The 17,045-nt window shown below is 37.9% G+C and overlaps 2 protein-coding genes across 3 annotated transcripts in view; one reads left to right on the forward strand and one right to left on the reverse strand.

The window, feature by feature from the left end:
* ALG14 (ALG14 UDP-N-acetylglucosaminyltransferase subunit) overlaps window positions 1–17,045 on the forward strand; it is a 925,968-nt gene that overhangs the window by 606,951 nt on the left and 301,972 nt on the right. The gene's annotated exons all lie outside the window — the stretch shown is intronic.
* Window positions 1–17,045, reverse strand: part of LOC126073262 (TLC domain-containing protein 4-like) — a 96,031-nt gene that overhangs the window by 68,397 nt on the left and 10,589 nt on the right. For both annotated transcript variants that reach the window (XM_049879728.1, XM_049879729.1), the window contains exons 2-3: window positions 15,720–15,879; window positions 2,500–2,589 (exon numbers count right to left, since the gene is read on the reverse strand). In XM_049879728.1, coding sequence (XP_049735685.1) covers window positions 2,500–2,589; window positions 15,720–15,868 — 239 coding nt within the window. In that variant the 5' untranslated portion in view covers window positions 15,869–15,879. The remainder of the gene's footprint in view (window positions 1–2,499; window positions 2,590–15,719; window positions 15,880–17,045) is intronic.

The raw sequence follows: 17,045 nt of genomic DNA on the forward strand, positions 1-17,045 counted from the left end.
AATTCACAAATTTTATTGTCAATCTTTGGAACTTCTGATTGCTGTCTCTCCATAAATACTTGCAGCCTACTGAATTTTTCATTATACTCTTGAATAACCTTCTTAATTTCCTTGCTGCTTTATCTGTGTGTTTCTTGATTTCTTCTGTTTTGCCTGATCGCTTGAAGAGTTGTGTATATTAATCTTTTGTATTCTACATCTGGTAATTCCAGGAATACCTCTTCATCCAAAATCTTCCATGATTCTTTGTTTTGGGAGTTTACTGAAGCAATCATTTTCTGCTTCTTTATGTGATTTGATATTGTCTCCAAGCCATCTATAAGTTATTGTATTAACTTATTTTATGTTTGCTTACTGTGTCCTAGCTTCTGGCTTTGTTTTGTTTTGATATACCCAAACAGGCTACTCGAGTGAGCTAACTTGATTGTTGGAGCCTTTGAAGCCCTAATGTCCTGTCACCGGATGGCTAGAGCTGTTACCAGGTAGATGAGCCTAGGAATCCATTCACTATTCTTGTATGGATTTAGATCAGGTGTCCAGGTAGTCGGTCACCATGTATGTGGCGCAGGCTTTCACCTATGATCTTAGAGGAGTAGTGGTAATTGGTGTATGCACAGGTTTCTGGTTTCAGCAGGGGATGACAATCTGAGCAAGGCAGAGGGCTGACAACTTTCCCCTGAGTGTCTGTGAGGAAGGCTCCTCCCTGTTCTCTAGAGTGCACAGGTGGGTGAGCTCTGCAACTGTACCATAGTTACCCAATGCTTTTAACTGTAAGGACTGGTAAGCACCACCTATCCTTGGACCCTGATCATGGGTGGATAGATGGCATGGGTGAAGCTGCTAGTCCTTAGCCCCCTGATACGGGTAGATGAGGACCCTGTTTAACAAGCAGAGTGGTATCAAATGTCAAAAACCCACCTCTCTAGTTCACAGCTTAAACAGTTAAAGTCAGACCACAGGCACACACACCCTTGCAATATAACAACAGGAGCCGGGGTCCATGCAGGGGCGAATGTCATTTAAAGTCTGTGGACCACTTGGGCTTGGACAGGAGCTACTTCTGCCCTAGGTTCCAAGCTTAGGGAAGCTGGAAGATTATTTTTCTCTGTTTGTTAATTTGTCCCTTCTCTAAGGCTGGGAGAAGGGCTCAGAGTGCACAGCAGAACCTATCCCAGGCCCATGGAAATTGACTGTCACAGAAGCCAACTCGGAGCAGAGGGATGAGGGATCAGATAGATGGGAGAGAGTTCTTTCAAAAGGGGGGCTATTAGGTCTGCACAGTAAATTAGACAAAATCACTTATCTTGTGCTGAGAGCACTGTTTTTTGCTAACTTCAGAGGCATGTGTAGATTCTGTGCTGCTGTCCCTCTGTGGCCCTTGAGACTGCATCCTGAATGCTACCTCTGGCCTTGCTGCAGTCACGCCAGAGAATTGCAGCTGTGCCGCTTCACTCGCCTTCTTTTGCTGAAGTAACCGCACCCCAAACGCTACGGCCAGCTCCACCGCAGTTGTGCCAGGGGACTGGGGCTGAGGGGTACCCGTTCCTGCCGAGTCAGGTCCAGCAACCCCTCAGTGCTTCTGCTCCATCTCTCCCTCCTCCTGCCACTCAGTCCGATCTCTTAAGTTTGCCTTTGGTGTTCAGAGTTCCTAGCTTGTCATATATATAATGGATTCACTTGTTTTTCAGGTCTTTGTTGTAAGAGGGACCACTGGAAGCATCTGACTACTCTACCATCTTGGCCCTGCCAGACACTTCTGTATTATATTTTTGATATGATGCTGAATTCTACTGGCTAGAATTTTGTTCAGAATTTTTGCATGTATATTCATGAGAGATATTGATCTGTGATTTTCTTTTTTTGTGGTGGTTTTGCCTGGTTTTGGTATCAGGGTTAAGCTGGCTTCATAGAGTGAATTCGGAAGTATCATTTCCATTTCTGTGTTCCAAAAAAATAATCTGAGTAGTATTGGTGTAAGTGCTTCTCTAAATATTTGGTACAATTCTCCAGGGAACACAGTTATTACCGATACATCAAATACTCTAATGTGGTAATAAATTCTTCTCATGTAGCCATCAATAATTCTCATTTTTCATCTCTTTGATATCAATTGATGGCTACAAACTATGGATTAGAAAACTAAGTCTTAAGTAGCTGTTATCCAAGTTGATCAATGTGTCTCAATAATAACTCATTTTTGCTCAGAACAGTATTTACAGTAACTTCGTTTAATTTACTAACAGTGAAAATGTTTATATCATCACCATAACCTCCCTATTTTTTATAATAATTGCAATAATAAGACAAAATAACCCTCATTGTACGTATTCAAATGTAAAATGAATCATTTTAGGGCACATTGCTGAAATGAATCTTGAACACATGCATTTTCATAAAATATATACCATATCTATGCTTTATGCTTTAAAGTAAGAAATGTTAGTATTACTAATATAAAAATGAAAATCAAATTGACTATCTTAGGAATAAACAGCTTACCAAAGTGGATCAGCCGTAGCAGCCTCACGAAATAAAATAATACACAGGCTAAAAACTCCAACCACTAAACCTTGACATGTGGATACCACTCTGAAATGAAACAAAATACATACAAAGATTTCAGATCCTTTGCACCAAACTTTAACTCATTCTGGCAAGACATTTAGCCTTCTTAAAAAGTTATATCTAGAAGCATTTAAATATCACAGTGGAATATACCTGGGAGCACAATAGAAAATTGCCATTTTGAAATCCAAGGGCCACACTTTACTTTGGAATTAATGACAAAAAATGCCCGTGACTGCAGTCCCCTACTAGGAGACCGAGGAATCACTGCTTGGTGAAGAGCTCTAAACCAGAAGCATATGTGATAAAGCAGTTGATGGAGTTTTGTACAGAGAGGTGGCAACTGGTAAGCCCACTACCCAGCACCCAGCTCCCACCTCCATCTCCAACAGCATCACTGTAGGCTGAGTTCTCTGCTCTTTAGGAAATCAGTTGGGAATGCTTCCTAATGTACTGGCCCTAACCACTTCCTTATCCTTGAACGAAGCCGTGGTGGCACACTGGCTAAGAGATCAGCTACTAACCAAAAGGTCAGCAGTTCAGCAGTTCACATGCAGCAGCTGCTCCTTGGAAACCCTATGGGACAGTTCTACCCTGTCATATTGGGTCGCTATGAGTTGGAATTTACTGAAAGGCAACAGGGTTGATTTTTTTTGTTTTTGTTTGTTTGTTTGTTTTTGGTATAGTTAAAAGAGAATTCAGATGGATCATGAAATGAAGATGTATTACCTGGGAGATCTCAGTTTTAAAGGTACACCCATAGGCATTAATTCACTTGATTTTTGTAACAAAGACGTGAGAAAGCTAGGGCAGCTATTATTAGTCCTTATTTTACAATATTACGAAAGCACTTATGAGTAGAGAAATTGAGGCCCAGTTTTAAAAGAAGCACTCAAGTGAAAGCAAATTGTTCACAAGAACCAGGTCCAGTTTTCTTTTATAGAAGGAATAAGGTTTAAATGAGAAACATCAGTTCCTATGAACATATCCTGCTAATTAATAATTTAATGACTCAAACGATACCCAAACTCTATAATGTGCCACTGAAAGATCTACATGTAGGTTACTATGTAGTTATCCACACAGGGAAGTTTTTTATCCAACAATTTAGGGCTTCTCACATCTTGATTGAGTTTGCAAGTAATGAAGTTGTCTTTTCTCTTCATTAGAATACAAGATGAAAGGAATAGCAAAGCTTTTTCTCTATAAATTACAGGTGTGCAATAAATATCTCTCTAAAATACAACCCCAGATCTTTAAGTATAACTGAAATATGTCAACCAAGATAAAGCTTGATGTTAGAAAATCTCTTAACATGAAAAGCCAATATATTTTATCTAATAGATGACATGTTTCTAAATAGATGAGTGTAATCATATTAAATCAAATATTATTTTAAGTCTCAAAAAATCTAATTTAAGGCACCCATTCTTTGCAATACCAAAGGATCATTGTGAAGTGTGAGTACTTAGGCCAATTTACCTGACTTACAAGTCTGGAATTTTCATGCCAAGCATACCTGTGTTCCATTTGGTATAGCAAGAGAAAAACGTAAACTCTTTGATGATTAAATGAAACACTCCATCTAAGTCACCCTACAGTCAGCTTTCTGTTGCCATTCAAAAATTGTATGAGAAAAAAAAAAAAAGCATAGCCTCTCTTACTAACCAGTTTTAGTGTTCAATAACCTTAAGTCCAAAGGTTTTCTTTCAGAAGAATTTTCTTTGTTCCTGATACTCACGCATCAAATTCTCTTTTCTGTTGAGATACTATATGGTAAGTGGAATGGATTATAAGCCCTCAGCTGATGGCAATCGCATATAATTCATTAAAACAAAAAAACCTGTTGCTGTTCAGTCGATTACAACCCAGCAATCCTATGGGATACAGTAGAACTGCCCAATGGGGTTTCCAAGGAGCAGCTGGTAGATTCAAACTGCCGACCTTTTGGTTAGCAGACAAACTCTTATCCACCGCACCAACAGGGCTCCTATAATTCGTTAGAGGACGGATAAATGTAACGTGGACCAAACAGCTCCCATTTTAAGGAAGAGGAGAAGCAGACACCCTGTGCTAACATACTATTCTATATTAAAAGTCTATACTTTTAATATAGACTTTTATTCTGTCTTAGTAAAAATTTCGTCTTATTCTTTAAAATTAGATTCCTGACAAAGAAAAATGTAAATTCATTAGTGTCTAAAAAGAAATACCAAAATGCTGCCCAAGATTAATATATTTCAATTTTTCTTCAAAGAAAATGAAAAAGAAATGCTTATGCTTACGAAAAGACACTGGTTTTCTAGGAAATAATCAGTGATCCTTTTTACAACAGTTATTTAAACTTACTGATTTAATCATTCACAAATAGTCTATTACCAATAGAAATGATATAGCTTAAATAAACAGGAGAGTTAAATTTTAAAGCAGTAAATGTAAAACTAGGATTATTTCTACACGATGGAACTTTCTAATCCATATGACAGCAACTGGATAAAAATAAGAAAATATTAAAAATTTAAGATTATATTTTTATGTGTAATCTACAAGTATGTAACAATTAAACACAACAACTTCTCATTGATAATTAAACTATAAGCCCTCAAGTGTACATTTTCTGGTGAGGTTTTTCCTCCTATCTTTTTTCTGTTAGATGGCTTAGACCACCCATTGTTCAGAGACTTTTTCCTGATTACTGGGAAGAACTATGTGTGCTGTATTGATCCACCTGTTTCAAGATTGGAGGCTGGGTTTCAAGACATGAATGTGTACTTTACTCAAATAGTAGCCAATTTTTTCCCTTTTTTCATTCTCTCCCTCACAGTTGGAGTGGGAAGCAGAAGTAACTCTGAAGTATAAGAAAGACAGAGACAGAGAGAACACACCATTTAAATAGCTAAACAAATTTTACATAATCCCATGCTTCTTTTTTCAAATAAGAATCCAGTTTCCCAAATGGTAATTTCCTGCAGCATAGAATGGCAGTGATAAGGCTAAATAATGTAAAGCATTTTAAATTTCGTTGTTTTGTTTCATTTTAGTGTGCATCTACCTCTCTATACCCTCCCTATTTCTTTGACATGAAGCTACCCAGGTGAAAGCTGGGCAATGAATCAGGAAGGCGGAAGAAGAGTTGACACCTTTGACTTAATGGTCTTGTCAAAGAATAGTGAATATACCATTGACTGCTAAAAGAACAAATAAATCTGTCTTGAAAGAAGTACAGTCAGAAAGCTCCTTAGAAGCAAGGATGGTGAGACTTCTTCTGACATACATTGGACATGTTATCAGGGGGACTTAGTCCCTGGAGAAGGGTATCATGCTTGGTAACGCAGGAGACCAATGAAAGAGAAGAGGACCCTCAAAGAGATATACTGACACAGTGGCTACAAGAATGGGATCAAGCATAACAGTCTTGAGGATCGTGCGGGACCAGGCAGTGTTACGTTCTGATGTACATAGGGTCGCTATGAGTCAGAACCAACTTGGCAGCACCTAACAACAACAAGATTCAAAACTGTTTCGCCTACCCTAAGGACAGTGAAAAAGAAATGGAGAGCTTAAATTGGTAGCAGAGACCACAAGCCCCTAGTTTCCACTCTTTCTTCTATTTTCCAGCATTCCATCTATCTTTGCATGTCCGAAAGAGTTTAAAACAAATAATAGTCACTACCTTTATTTAGTACAGTACATTTCAACAATACAATCCGTGCTATATTTTTTTAAATAATTTTTATTGTGCTTAAAGTGAAAGTTTACAAATCAAGACAGTCTGTCACATATAAGCTTATGTACACCTTACTCCATACTCCCACTTACTCTCCCCCTAATGAGTCAGCCCACTCCCTCCTTCCAGTCTCTCCTTTTGTGACAATTTTGCCAGTTTCTAACCCTCTCTACCCTCCTATCTCCCCTCCAGACAGGAGATGCCAACACAGTCTCAAGTGTCCACCCGATACGAGTAGCTCACTCTTCGTCAGCATCTCTCTCCAACCCATTGTCCAGTCCCTTCCATGTCTGATGAGTTGTCTTCGGGAATGGTTCCTGTCCTGGGCCAACAGAAGGCTTGGAGACCATGACCAGTGGGATTCCTCTAGTCTCAGTCAGACCATTAAGTCTGGTCTTTTTATGAGAATTTGGGGTCTGCATCCCACTGTTCTGCTCCCTCACGGGTTCTCTGTTGTGCTCCCAGTCAGGGCACTCATCCGTTGTGGCCAGGCACCATCTAGTTCTTCTGGTCTCAGGATGATGTAAGTCTCTGGTTCACGTGGCCCTTTCTGTCTCTTGGGCTCATAGTTATCGTGTGACCTCGGCATTCTTCATTCTCCTTTGATCCAGGTGGGTTGAGACCAATTGATGCATCTTAGATGGCCACTTGTTAGCATTTAAGACCCCAGACGCCACATTTCAAAGTGGGATGCAGAATGTTTTCATAATAGAATTATTTTGCCAATTGACTTAGAAGTCCCCTTAAGCCATAGTCCCCAAACCCCCGCCCTTGCTCCGCTGACCTTCGAAGCATTCAGTTTATCCCGGAAACTTCTTTGCTTTTGGTCCTGTCCAGTTGAGCTGACCTTCCATGTATTGAGTATTGTCCTTCCCTTCACCTAAAGTAGTTCTTATCTACTAACTAATCAGTAAATAACCCTCTCCCACCCTCCCTCCCTCCCCCCATCGTAACCACAAAAGAATGTGTTCTTCTCAGTTTTTTCTATTTCTCAAGATCTTATAATAGTGGTCTTATGCAATATTTGTCCTTTTGCCTCTGACTAATTTCACTCAGCATAATGCCTTCCAGGTTCCTCCATGTGTTGAAATGTTTCACAGATTCGTCACTGTTCTTCATCGATGTGTAGTATTCAATTGTGTGAATACACCACAATTTATTGAACCATTCATCCGTTGATGGACACCTTGGTTGCTTCCAGCTTTTTGCTATTGTAAACAGAGCTGCAATAAACATGGGTGTGCATATATCTGTTTGTGTGAAGGCTCTTATTTCTCTAGGGTATATTCCGAGGAGTGGGATTTCTGGGTTGTATGGTAGTTCTATTTCTAACTTTTTAAGAAAACACCAGATAGATTTCCAAAGTGGTTGTACCATTTTACATTCCCACCAGCAGTCTGTAAGAGTTCCAATCTCTCCACAGCCTCTCCAACATTTATTATTTTGTATTTTTTGGATTAATGCCAGCCTTGTTGGAGTGAGATGGAATCTCATCGTAGTTTTAATTTGCATTTCTCTAATGGCTAATGATCGAGAGCATTTTCTCATGTATCTGTTAGCTGCCTGAATATCTTCTTTAGTGAAGTGCATGTTCATATCCTTTGCCCACTTTTTGATTGGGTTGTTTGTCTTTTTGTGGTTGAGTTTTAACAGAATCATATAGATTGTAGAGATCAGGCGCTGGTCAGAGATGTCACAGCTGAAAATTTTTTCCCAGTCTGTAGGTGGTCTTTTTACTCTTTTGGTGAAGTCTTTAGATGAGCACAGGTGTTTGATTTTTAGGAGCTCCCAGTTATCTGGTTTCTCTTCGTCATTTTTAGTAATCTTTCGTATTCTGTTTATGCCTTGTATTAAGGCTCCTAAGGTTGTCCCTATTTTTTCTTCCATGATCTTTATCATTTTAGTCTTTATGTTTAGGTCTTTGATCCACTTGGAGTTAGTTTTTGTGCATGGTGTGAGGTATGGGTCCTGTTTCATTTTTTTGCAAATGGATATCCAGTTATGCCAGCACCATTTGTTAAAAAGGCTATCTTTTCCCCAATTAATTGGCACCGGTCCTTTGTCAAATATCACCTGCTCATACGTGGATGGATCTATGTCTGGGTTCTCAATTCTGTTCCTTTGGTCTATGTGCCTGTTGTTGTACCAGTACCAGGCTGTTTTGACTACTGTGGCTGTATAATAGGTTCTGAAATCCGGTAGAGTGAGGCCTCCCACTTTCTTCTTTTTCAGTAATGCTTTACTTATCCGGGGCTTCTTTCTCTTCCATATGAAGTTGGTGATTTGTTTCTCCATCACATTAAAAAATGTCATTGGAATTTGGATTTGAAGTACATTGTATGTATAGATGGCTTTTAGTACAATAGACATTTTTACTATGTAAAATCTTCCTATCCATGAGCAAGGTATGTTTTTCCACTTAATGTAGGTACTTTTTAGTTTCTTGCACTAGTACTTTGTAGTTTTCTTTGTACAGGTCTTTTACATCTTTGGTAAGATTTATTCCTAAGTATTTTATCTTCTTGGGGGCTACTGTGAATGGTATTGATTTGGTGATTTTCTCTTCGATGTTCTTTTTCTTGATGTAGAGGAATCCAAGTGATTTTTGTATGTTTATCTTATAACCTGAGACTCTGCCAAACTCTTCTATTAGTTTCAGTAGTTTTCTGGAGGATTCCTTGGGGTTTTCTGTGTATAAGATCATGTCATCTGCAAATAGAGATAATTTTAATTCTTCCTTGCCAATCTGGATGCCCTTTATTTCTTTGTCTAGCCTAATTGCTCTGGCTAGGACTTCTAGCACAATGTTGAATAAGAGCGGAGATAAAGGGCATCCTTGTCTGGTTCCCATTCTCAAGGGTAATGCCTTCAGGCTCTCTCCATTTACAGTGATGTTGGCTGTTGACTTTGTATAGATGCCCTTTATTATGTTGAGGAATTTTCCTTCAATTCCTATTTTGCTGAGAGTTTTATCATGAATGGGTGTTGGACTTTGTCAAATGCCTTTTCCGCATCAATTGATAAGATCATGTGGTTTTTGTCTTTTGTTTTATTTATATGGTGGATTACATTAATGGTTTTTCTAATATTAAACCAACCTTGCATACCTGGTATAAATTCCACTTGGTCATCATGGATTATTTTTTTGATATGTTGTTGTATTCTATTGGCAAGAATTTTGTTGAGGATTTTTGCATCTATATTCATGAGGGATACAGGTCTGTAATTTTCTTTTTTGTGGTGTCTTTACCTAGTTTTGGTGTCAGGGATATGCTGGTTTCATAGAATGAGTTAGGTACTATTCCATCATTTTCTGTGCTTTGAAATACCTTTAGTAGTAGTGGTGTTAACTCTTCTCTGAAAGTTTAGTGGAACTCTGCACTGAAGCTGTCCAGGCCAGGGCTTTTTTTTTTTGTTGGGAGTTTTTTGATTACCTTTTCAATCTCTTTTTTTGTTATGGGTCCATTTAGTTGTTCTACTTCTGATTGTGTTAGTTTAGGTAGGTGGAGTTTTTCTAGGAATTCATCCATTTCTTCTAGGGTGCAAATTTTTTACAGTACAATTTTTCATAATAATCTGATATGATTCTTTTAATTTCAGTTAGGTCTGTTGTGATATGGCCCATCTCGTTTCTTATTCGGGTTATTTGTTTCCTTTCCTGTATTTCTTTAGTCAGTCTGGACAATGGTTTATGAATTTTGTTAATTTTTTCAAAGAACCAGCTTTTGGCTTTGTTAATTCTTTCAATTGTTTTTCTGTTCTCTAATTCATTTAGTTCAGCTCTAATTTTTATTATTTGTTTTCTTCTGGTGCCTGATGGATTCTTTTATTGCTCACTTTCTATTTGTTCAAGTTGTAGGGACAGTTCTCTGATTTGGGCTCTTTCTTCTTTTTGTATGTGTGCATTTCTCAATATAAATTGACCTTTGAGCACTGCTTTTGCTGTGTCCCAGAGGTTTTGATAGGAAGTGTTTTCATTCTCTTTGCATTCTATGAATTTCTTTATTCCCTCCTTAATGTCTTCTATAACCCAGTCTTTTTCAGTTTCCAAGTATTTGATTTCTTTTCCCTAATTTTTCTGTTATTGATTTCCACTTTTATGGCCTTGTGGTCTGAGAAGATGCTTTGTAATATTTCGATGTTTTGGATTCTGCAAAGGTTTGTTTTATGACCTAATATGTGGTCTATTCTAGAGAATGTTCCATGTGCACTAGAAAAAAAAGTGTACTTTGCAGCAGGTGGGTGGAGTGTTCTGTATAAGTCTATGAGGTCAAGTTGGTTGATTGTAGCAATTAGGTCTTCCGTGTCTCTATTGAGCTTCTTACTGGATGTCCTGTCCTTCTCCGAAAGTGGTGTGTTGAAGTCTCCTACTATAATTGTGGAGGTGTCTATCTCACTTTTCAGTTCTGTTAAAGTTTGTTTTACGCATCTTGCAGCCCTGTCATTGGGTGCATAAATATTTAATATGGTAATATCTTCCTGGTCAATTGTCCCTTTAATCATTATGTAGTGTCCTTCTTTATCCTTTGTGGTGGATTTAACTTTAAAGTCTATTTTGTCAGAAATTAATATTGCTACTCCTGCTCTTTTTTGCTTGTTGTTTGCTTGATATATTTTTTTCCATCCTTTGAGTTTTAGTTTTTTTGTGTTTCTATGTCTAAGGTGTACCTCTTGTAGGCAGCATATAGACAGTTCATGTTTCTTTATCCAGTCTGAGACTCTCTGTCCCTTTATTGGTGCATTTAGTCCATTTACATTCAGCGTAATTATAGATAAGTATGTGTTTAGTGCTGTCATTTTGATGCTTTTTGTGTGTGTTGTTGACAATTTCATTTTTCCACTTACTTTTTTGTGCTGAGATGTTTTTCTTTGTAAATTGTGTTCCTCATTTTCATAGTATTTGACTTTATGTTTGCTGAGTTGTTATGTTTTTCTTGGTTTTTATTTTGAGTTATGGAGTTGTTATACCTCTTTGTGGTTACCTTAATATTTACCCCTATTTTTCCAAGTAAAAACCTAACTTGTATTATCCTATATCGCCTTGTATCTCTCTCCATATGGCAGTTCTATGCCACCTGTATTTAGTCCCTCTTTTTGATTATTGTCATCTTTTACATATTGACTTCAATGATTCCCTGTTTTGAACGTTTTTGCTTTTTAAAATTAATCATAATTTGTTTTTGTGATTTTCCTATTCGAGTTGATATCAGGATGTTCTATTTTGTGACCTTGTGTTGTGCTGGTATCTGATATTACTGGTTTTCTCACCAATTTCCTTTAGTATTTCTTGTAGCTTTGGTTCAGCTTTTGCAAATTCTCTCAGCTTGTGTTTATCTGTAAATGTCTTAATTTTGCCTTCATATTTCAGAGAGAGTTTTGCTGGATATATGATCCTTGGCTGGCAGTTTTCTCCTTCAGTGCTCTATATATGTCATCCCAGTGTCTTCTTGACTGCATGGTTTCTGCTGAGTAGTCTGAACTTATTCTTATTGATTCTCCTTTGTAGGAGACCTTTCTTTTATCCCTGGCTGCTTTTAAAATTTTCTCTTTATCTTTGGTTTTGGCAAGTTTGATGATAATATGTCTTGCTGATTTTCTTTTTGGATCAATCTTATATGGGGTTATGAGCATCTTGGATATCCTTTGGTCTTTCATGATGTCAGGGAAGTATTCTGCCAACAGATCTTCAACTATTCTCTCTGTATTTTCTGTTATCCCTCCCTGTTCTGGGACTCCAATCACATGCAAGTTATTCTTGATAGAGTCCCACATGATTCTTAGGGTTTCTTCATTTTTTTAATTCTTTTATCTGATTTTTTTTAGCTATATTGGTGTCCATTCCCTTGTCGTTCAGATCCCCCACCCTGCATTCCAATTGCTCGAGTCTGCTCTTTTGACTTCGTATTGAGTTCTCTAATTCTGTAATTTTACTGTTAATCTTTTGGATTTCTTAATGCTGTCTGTCTATGGATTCTTGCTGCTTATTAATTTTTCCACTATGTTCTTGAATAATCTTTTTGATTTCTTCAATTGCTTTGTCAGTGTGTTCCTTGGCTTTTTCTGTAGATTAACTTATTTCATTTCTGAGGTCATCCCAGATGTCTTGAAGCATTCTGTAAATTAGTTTTTTATATTCTGCATCTGGCAATTCCAGGATTGTATCTTCATTTTGGGAAAGATTTTGATTCTTTAGTTTGGGGAGTTGTAGAAGCAATCATGGCCTGCTTCTTTATGTGGTTTGATATCAACTGCTGTCTCCGAACCATCTAAATGATATTGTAGTGATTTATTCTATATTTGCTCACTGAGTCTTATCTTGTTTTGTTTTCTTTCAATATACTTAGATTAGCTACTAGATTGTGCTGTCTTGATTGTTGTAGCCCTTGAATCACTTATGTCCTATTACCAGCTGGTTTGGGCTGTTACCAGATATATAAGCCTAAGAGTCCATTCACTATTCTTGAGTAGAATCTGATTTTGGGTCATCAAGTGTGTGGTGCAGACTGTCACCTACCCACCTAGAGGAGTGGTGGTGATAGTTGTGTGCACCAGATTCTAGTAGCAGCAGGGGGTCACACTCCAGGGGGGGCAGGATGCTGACAGGCTTCCCCCAAGTGCCAGAGAGGTAGGTGTGTCTCTATTCCTAAAGCACTTTGGTGGGTGGGCTCTGCAGCTGTACCTTAGGCCCCCAATGAAAGTACCTCTACAGATTGGTAGGTGTCACCTTCCTTAGACCCCTAAGGCAGGAGACTAGGTGGTCTGGGGGGAGCTTCAGCCCTCAGTTCCCTGTTGTGGGTCAGTGAGGGCTCTGTTGAATACGCAGAGATATCAGACCTGGGAAACTTGTCTTTCCAGTAATCCGCTAAAACAATTACAGTCAGATCCCTATCAGGAATGGCTTTGCATTATAATAGTCACCTTGTTCCCTGTAGGGATGAAAGCCCAAGACTGTGGATCACATATGCTTGGCTGGAGCTGGTTCTGTGTTTTTAGTCCAATTAGGGAAGGATTTTTGGTCCCTGGATTTTTTGTAGCTGCTTCTCTCAGGCCAGGAGAATGGGTTAGGAAAAGACCAAAAAAAAAGGAGAGGGAGAGAGAAAGAAAAACCACAGCATACTTCACTATCTGGCTCAGGAAATTCCAACGTTAATGAAGTCTCCTGGGAAGGGCAGGGAAGGGTTCAGATAAATAGGAGAGAGTAGCACCCTGGAATATAGACAAAGTTACTTATCTTGCTTGGGATAACTGTTTTATCTGAGATTCTGTGTAGCCTGTGTGCATCGGCTGGGTTGAGGTTGCCCCCGAGGGTCAGGCCCACGTCCTGTGCTTGGGCTGTCTCAGAAGCCGTGGTTAGTTCCTCTGCTCCCAGTCCAAAGCCCAGCACCAAGGTTCCCCGGCTGACATGCCACTCTCCAGGCTCCAAAACCAGTTGCTGCCTCCTGGTGACTTCTCCTATCAGCCGCGTCACTGCGCTGCCTGCGTGCACTGGCTGGGCTTCCCCCGAGGTCACTTCTGGGGGCTAGGGCTGCGCCCCGTGTTTGCGCCGTCTCAGGCTGCCGAGCTCAGCTCCCCTGCACCCAGTCCAAAGCCCGGTGCCAAGGTTTCCTGACTGGGACGCTGGCTCCAGGCTCCAAAAACAGTTACTGCTTCCCCATGGTTGTTCGTTCTCAGTCTCTTTCACTCAGGTCAACTCTTTAGATCTGTGTTTGACGGTCAGGGTTTGTAGATTGTCATGTATGTGATCGATTCACTTGTTTTTCCAAGTCTTTGTTGCAAGAAGGATCCGAGGTAGCTTCTACCTAGTCAGCCATCTTGGCCCCACCTCCTGTGCTATATTTAAGACAAAAAAAACTTACCTTTCATTTTTCAAACATATGTAGAGAAGTGATTTTTGGTTGTTGCACGAGAACTATAGCATGTATGAACCAGACAAATCATTACAATGTTCACAAGAAACTAAATAAAGTCTTATTCACATTATGAGTTGTAAAAGTGGATGCCTGAAAGTTGGAAACTGGCTAAATGTTTGTCAGCAAATGAATGGATAAGCAAAATGTGGTACGTACACAAATAGAGTATCACTCAGCCATAAAAAGAAATGAAGTCTTGATACCACGACATGGACAAGCCTTGAAAACATTATGCTAAGTGGATTAAGTCAGAAGCGACAAATATTGTATGATCTCACTTATATGAAATATCTAGAACAGGCAAGTATATAGAGCTCAAGGTTTTCTAGTGGTTACCACAGGCAGGCAGGATGGTGCAGGAAAGGAAGACATAATGCTTAGGGGACACTGAGCGTCTTTTAAGGATGATGAAAAATTCAGGAATGGTGAATGACAATGTGATGCTTGAACAACGTGATGAACACATTTAGTGTCATTGAACTGTACATGTGAAAAAAAACTGATGAAAATGTACGTTTCATTTACCACAAAAAAAAAAAAAGTGTATGCCTACAAAAAAATTGACTCAAAGATAGGGAATTTCATGTCAAATATGATCTTTCTGAAATACTTAGGCATGTGGCAGAAGTTCTGTAATTCTAAAAGGAAAAGTCAAAGAAAATCAATTACAGCAATCTTAAAGACTTGCTGAATTCATTTTACAGTTAACATTAACTTCAACTAAATAACAACAAAAAAAATTCCCACAGTGGCTGTCACACACTGACGTTTGCAAATGCACAGCCATGTCTGAGCACATGAAATGCTTTAAAGGAGGTCAAGCAGTCATCAGAGTCATTTGGTGTTTGAAACCTTGTGAGAGATTAATGAGTTGCAGAAAAAAAGAAAACGTTTAGCCAATTTATCAAAAAACTCCAGCAGACTTCTGCATCCTTAGCTATCTTGTTCTTTACCCATTTTTTTTTTCATTAAGGAAAATCTAAAAAGCAGTTCTTAACTTTAAAATTACATAGCAGAAAATACATTCTGAATGGCTCTGAAAGGTAATGAAAATATATTAGAAGAAAGATTCGGATGCACTGATCATGCCCTGTATTCTCTGGTGTGTACTGTTTAACTGCCCTAAGCCAAGTACTATGTACAGGCTGCTCACAATGCCAAGGCATGTCTTCTTCTGTTATCACTTCCAAAGAACATGTGTTTATCTTGAACATTCCAGAAAAGACAAAAGAGTAGTCTTAGACAGCTGGTGTCTAACTTGAACCGTCCCATGCTTCCCCAGAAAGTTAAATAATTTCATCTTAACACTGTTTGATGTAAATTTTTTTTTAATTGTCTGGTATGACATCTACCTACTTCTTTACTTTTACTCCTAAGGTCAAATAATAACACCTGACCTTAAAATTTGTTACATCCTCAATGAAAAATACTCTTTTGAGATATTTGAGATAGCTACTTTATGTCACAAAAGTAGTTGTTTTTTTTAAATTAATCAGTTACATTTTTATTTGCTTTACCTTAAGTTCCATTTAATCTTCTTTTCCAAACTGAGAGCATTAAAACATGGAGAAACTTTTGCTGAAAACCAAGAACTTACAAAATGGAAAATAAGCTGATAGATGACAAAGCTGGCAAAAATAGTACCTAGGTTAATGATGGTATCCATATTTCTTCAATCTGTTAAAAGAAATGATAGATATAAATTGCTATCTCATGATAAATCAACATTGAAAATTGCTTGCATTTTAAAGAGTATATAGTTTTAGTATTTTTTTTAAATACAAAAAAACTGTAGGAATTTTAAGTTTTTTGTGTTTCTTCGCCTTTACCAGCTATTTGTCATGTGTCTTACATTTGTATTTAAAATAAAAGAGGGGGAAAAATCTGTTATCTTAAAAATTTGAAAGTTATAAATTTTAGAAGACAACTTTAACATCATGAGATTCAGAAATCATCTAAGTCTTAAAGTTTAACATTAATAGGAAATCTGAAGTACTATAACTGAAGATATCCTTTTAGTAATATTATTTTTTATTAAACTTAGGAAACATCAACTGAATTCTCTACACCTCAGTTTCCTCAACTATAAAATGAAAGAGTTGGTTAAATAATTTCTCAGGTACAATTTAAGCTAAAAGTCGTAAGATTAATAACATTACTTGTAAAATCAAAACAAACAATAATTACCAAATAAAAACTAATTTATAGTAGCACAAACAATATTAGAACAAAATTAAAGTTGTAAGAACAGCACAGTCTTAGAAAAGAACCATGCTACTTACTATTTAAATTAGTATTAAACTTCTAAAAAATATTCTGCAGTCACACGTATGTTTGGACCAAAAATCCTCCATGGTTTTTATTTGGTTCCTAAGAGCCTTAGTAACATTCAGACAAAAAAAATATGGTAATGCATTTGCTCATGTCCAGCAAATAGAGCATTTCTATGGCTCCATCTTTGAAGGAGCTGACCCTCAAATGAAGTGAATCAGTACACATTTCCAGCTGCCTAATGTGAAGAAATAAAGCCACCTACTGAAGCCAATTTGCTAGAGAAAAATCAAGTCACTGACTGGACCAGCAATAACCCTACCTCATTCCCTTCCAACCAGGATGTCATGATAAGCATCAGTCTCCCACAGGCCCCTTCCAACAGAGCTCATGTTTCTATAACGAATTCTTTCCTCATTCTGTTTTCTGTGCTCAGTAAAAATACAGATAGTACAGTTCTTCTCATTGCGACTCCATTAACTATATTGCTCATTTACTTTTTTAAAAAAATTCAACACATGTGGATTGGGTAATAAAATTTTTAATTTGAAGTCTTTTAGCCTAAGTTTAAT

The sequence above is a fragment of the Elephas maximus genome, chromosome 3 (assembly GCF_024166365.1).
Source record: "Elephas maximus indicus isolate mEleMax1 chromosome 3, mEleMax1 primary haplotype, whole genome shotgun sequence".
Taxonomy (NCBI): domain Eukaryota; kingdom Metazoa; phylum Chordata; class Mammalia; order Proboscidea; family Elephantidae; genus Elephas; species Elephas maximus.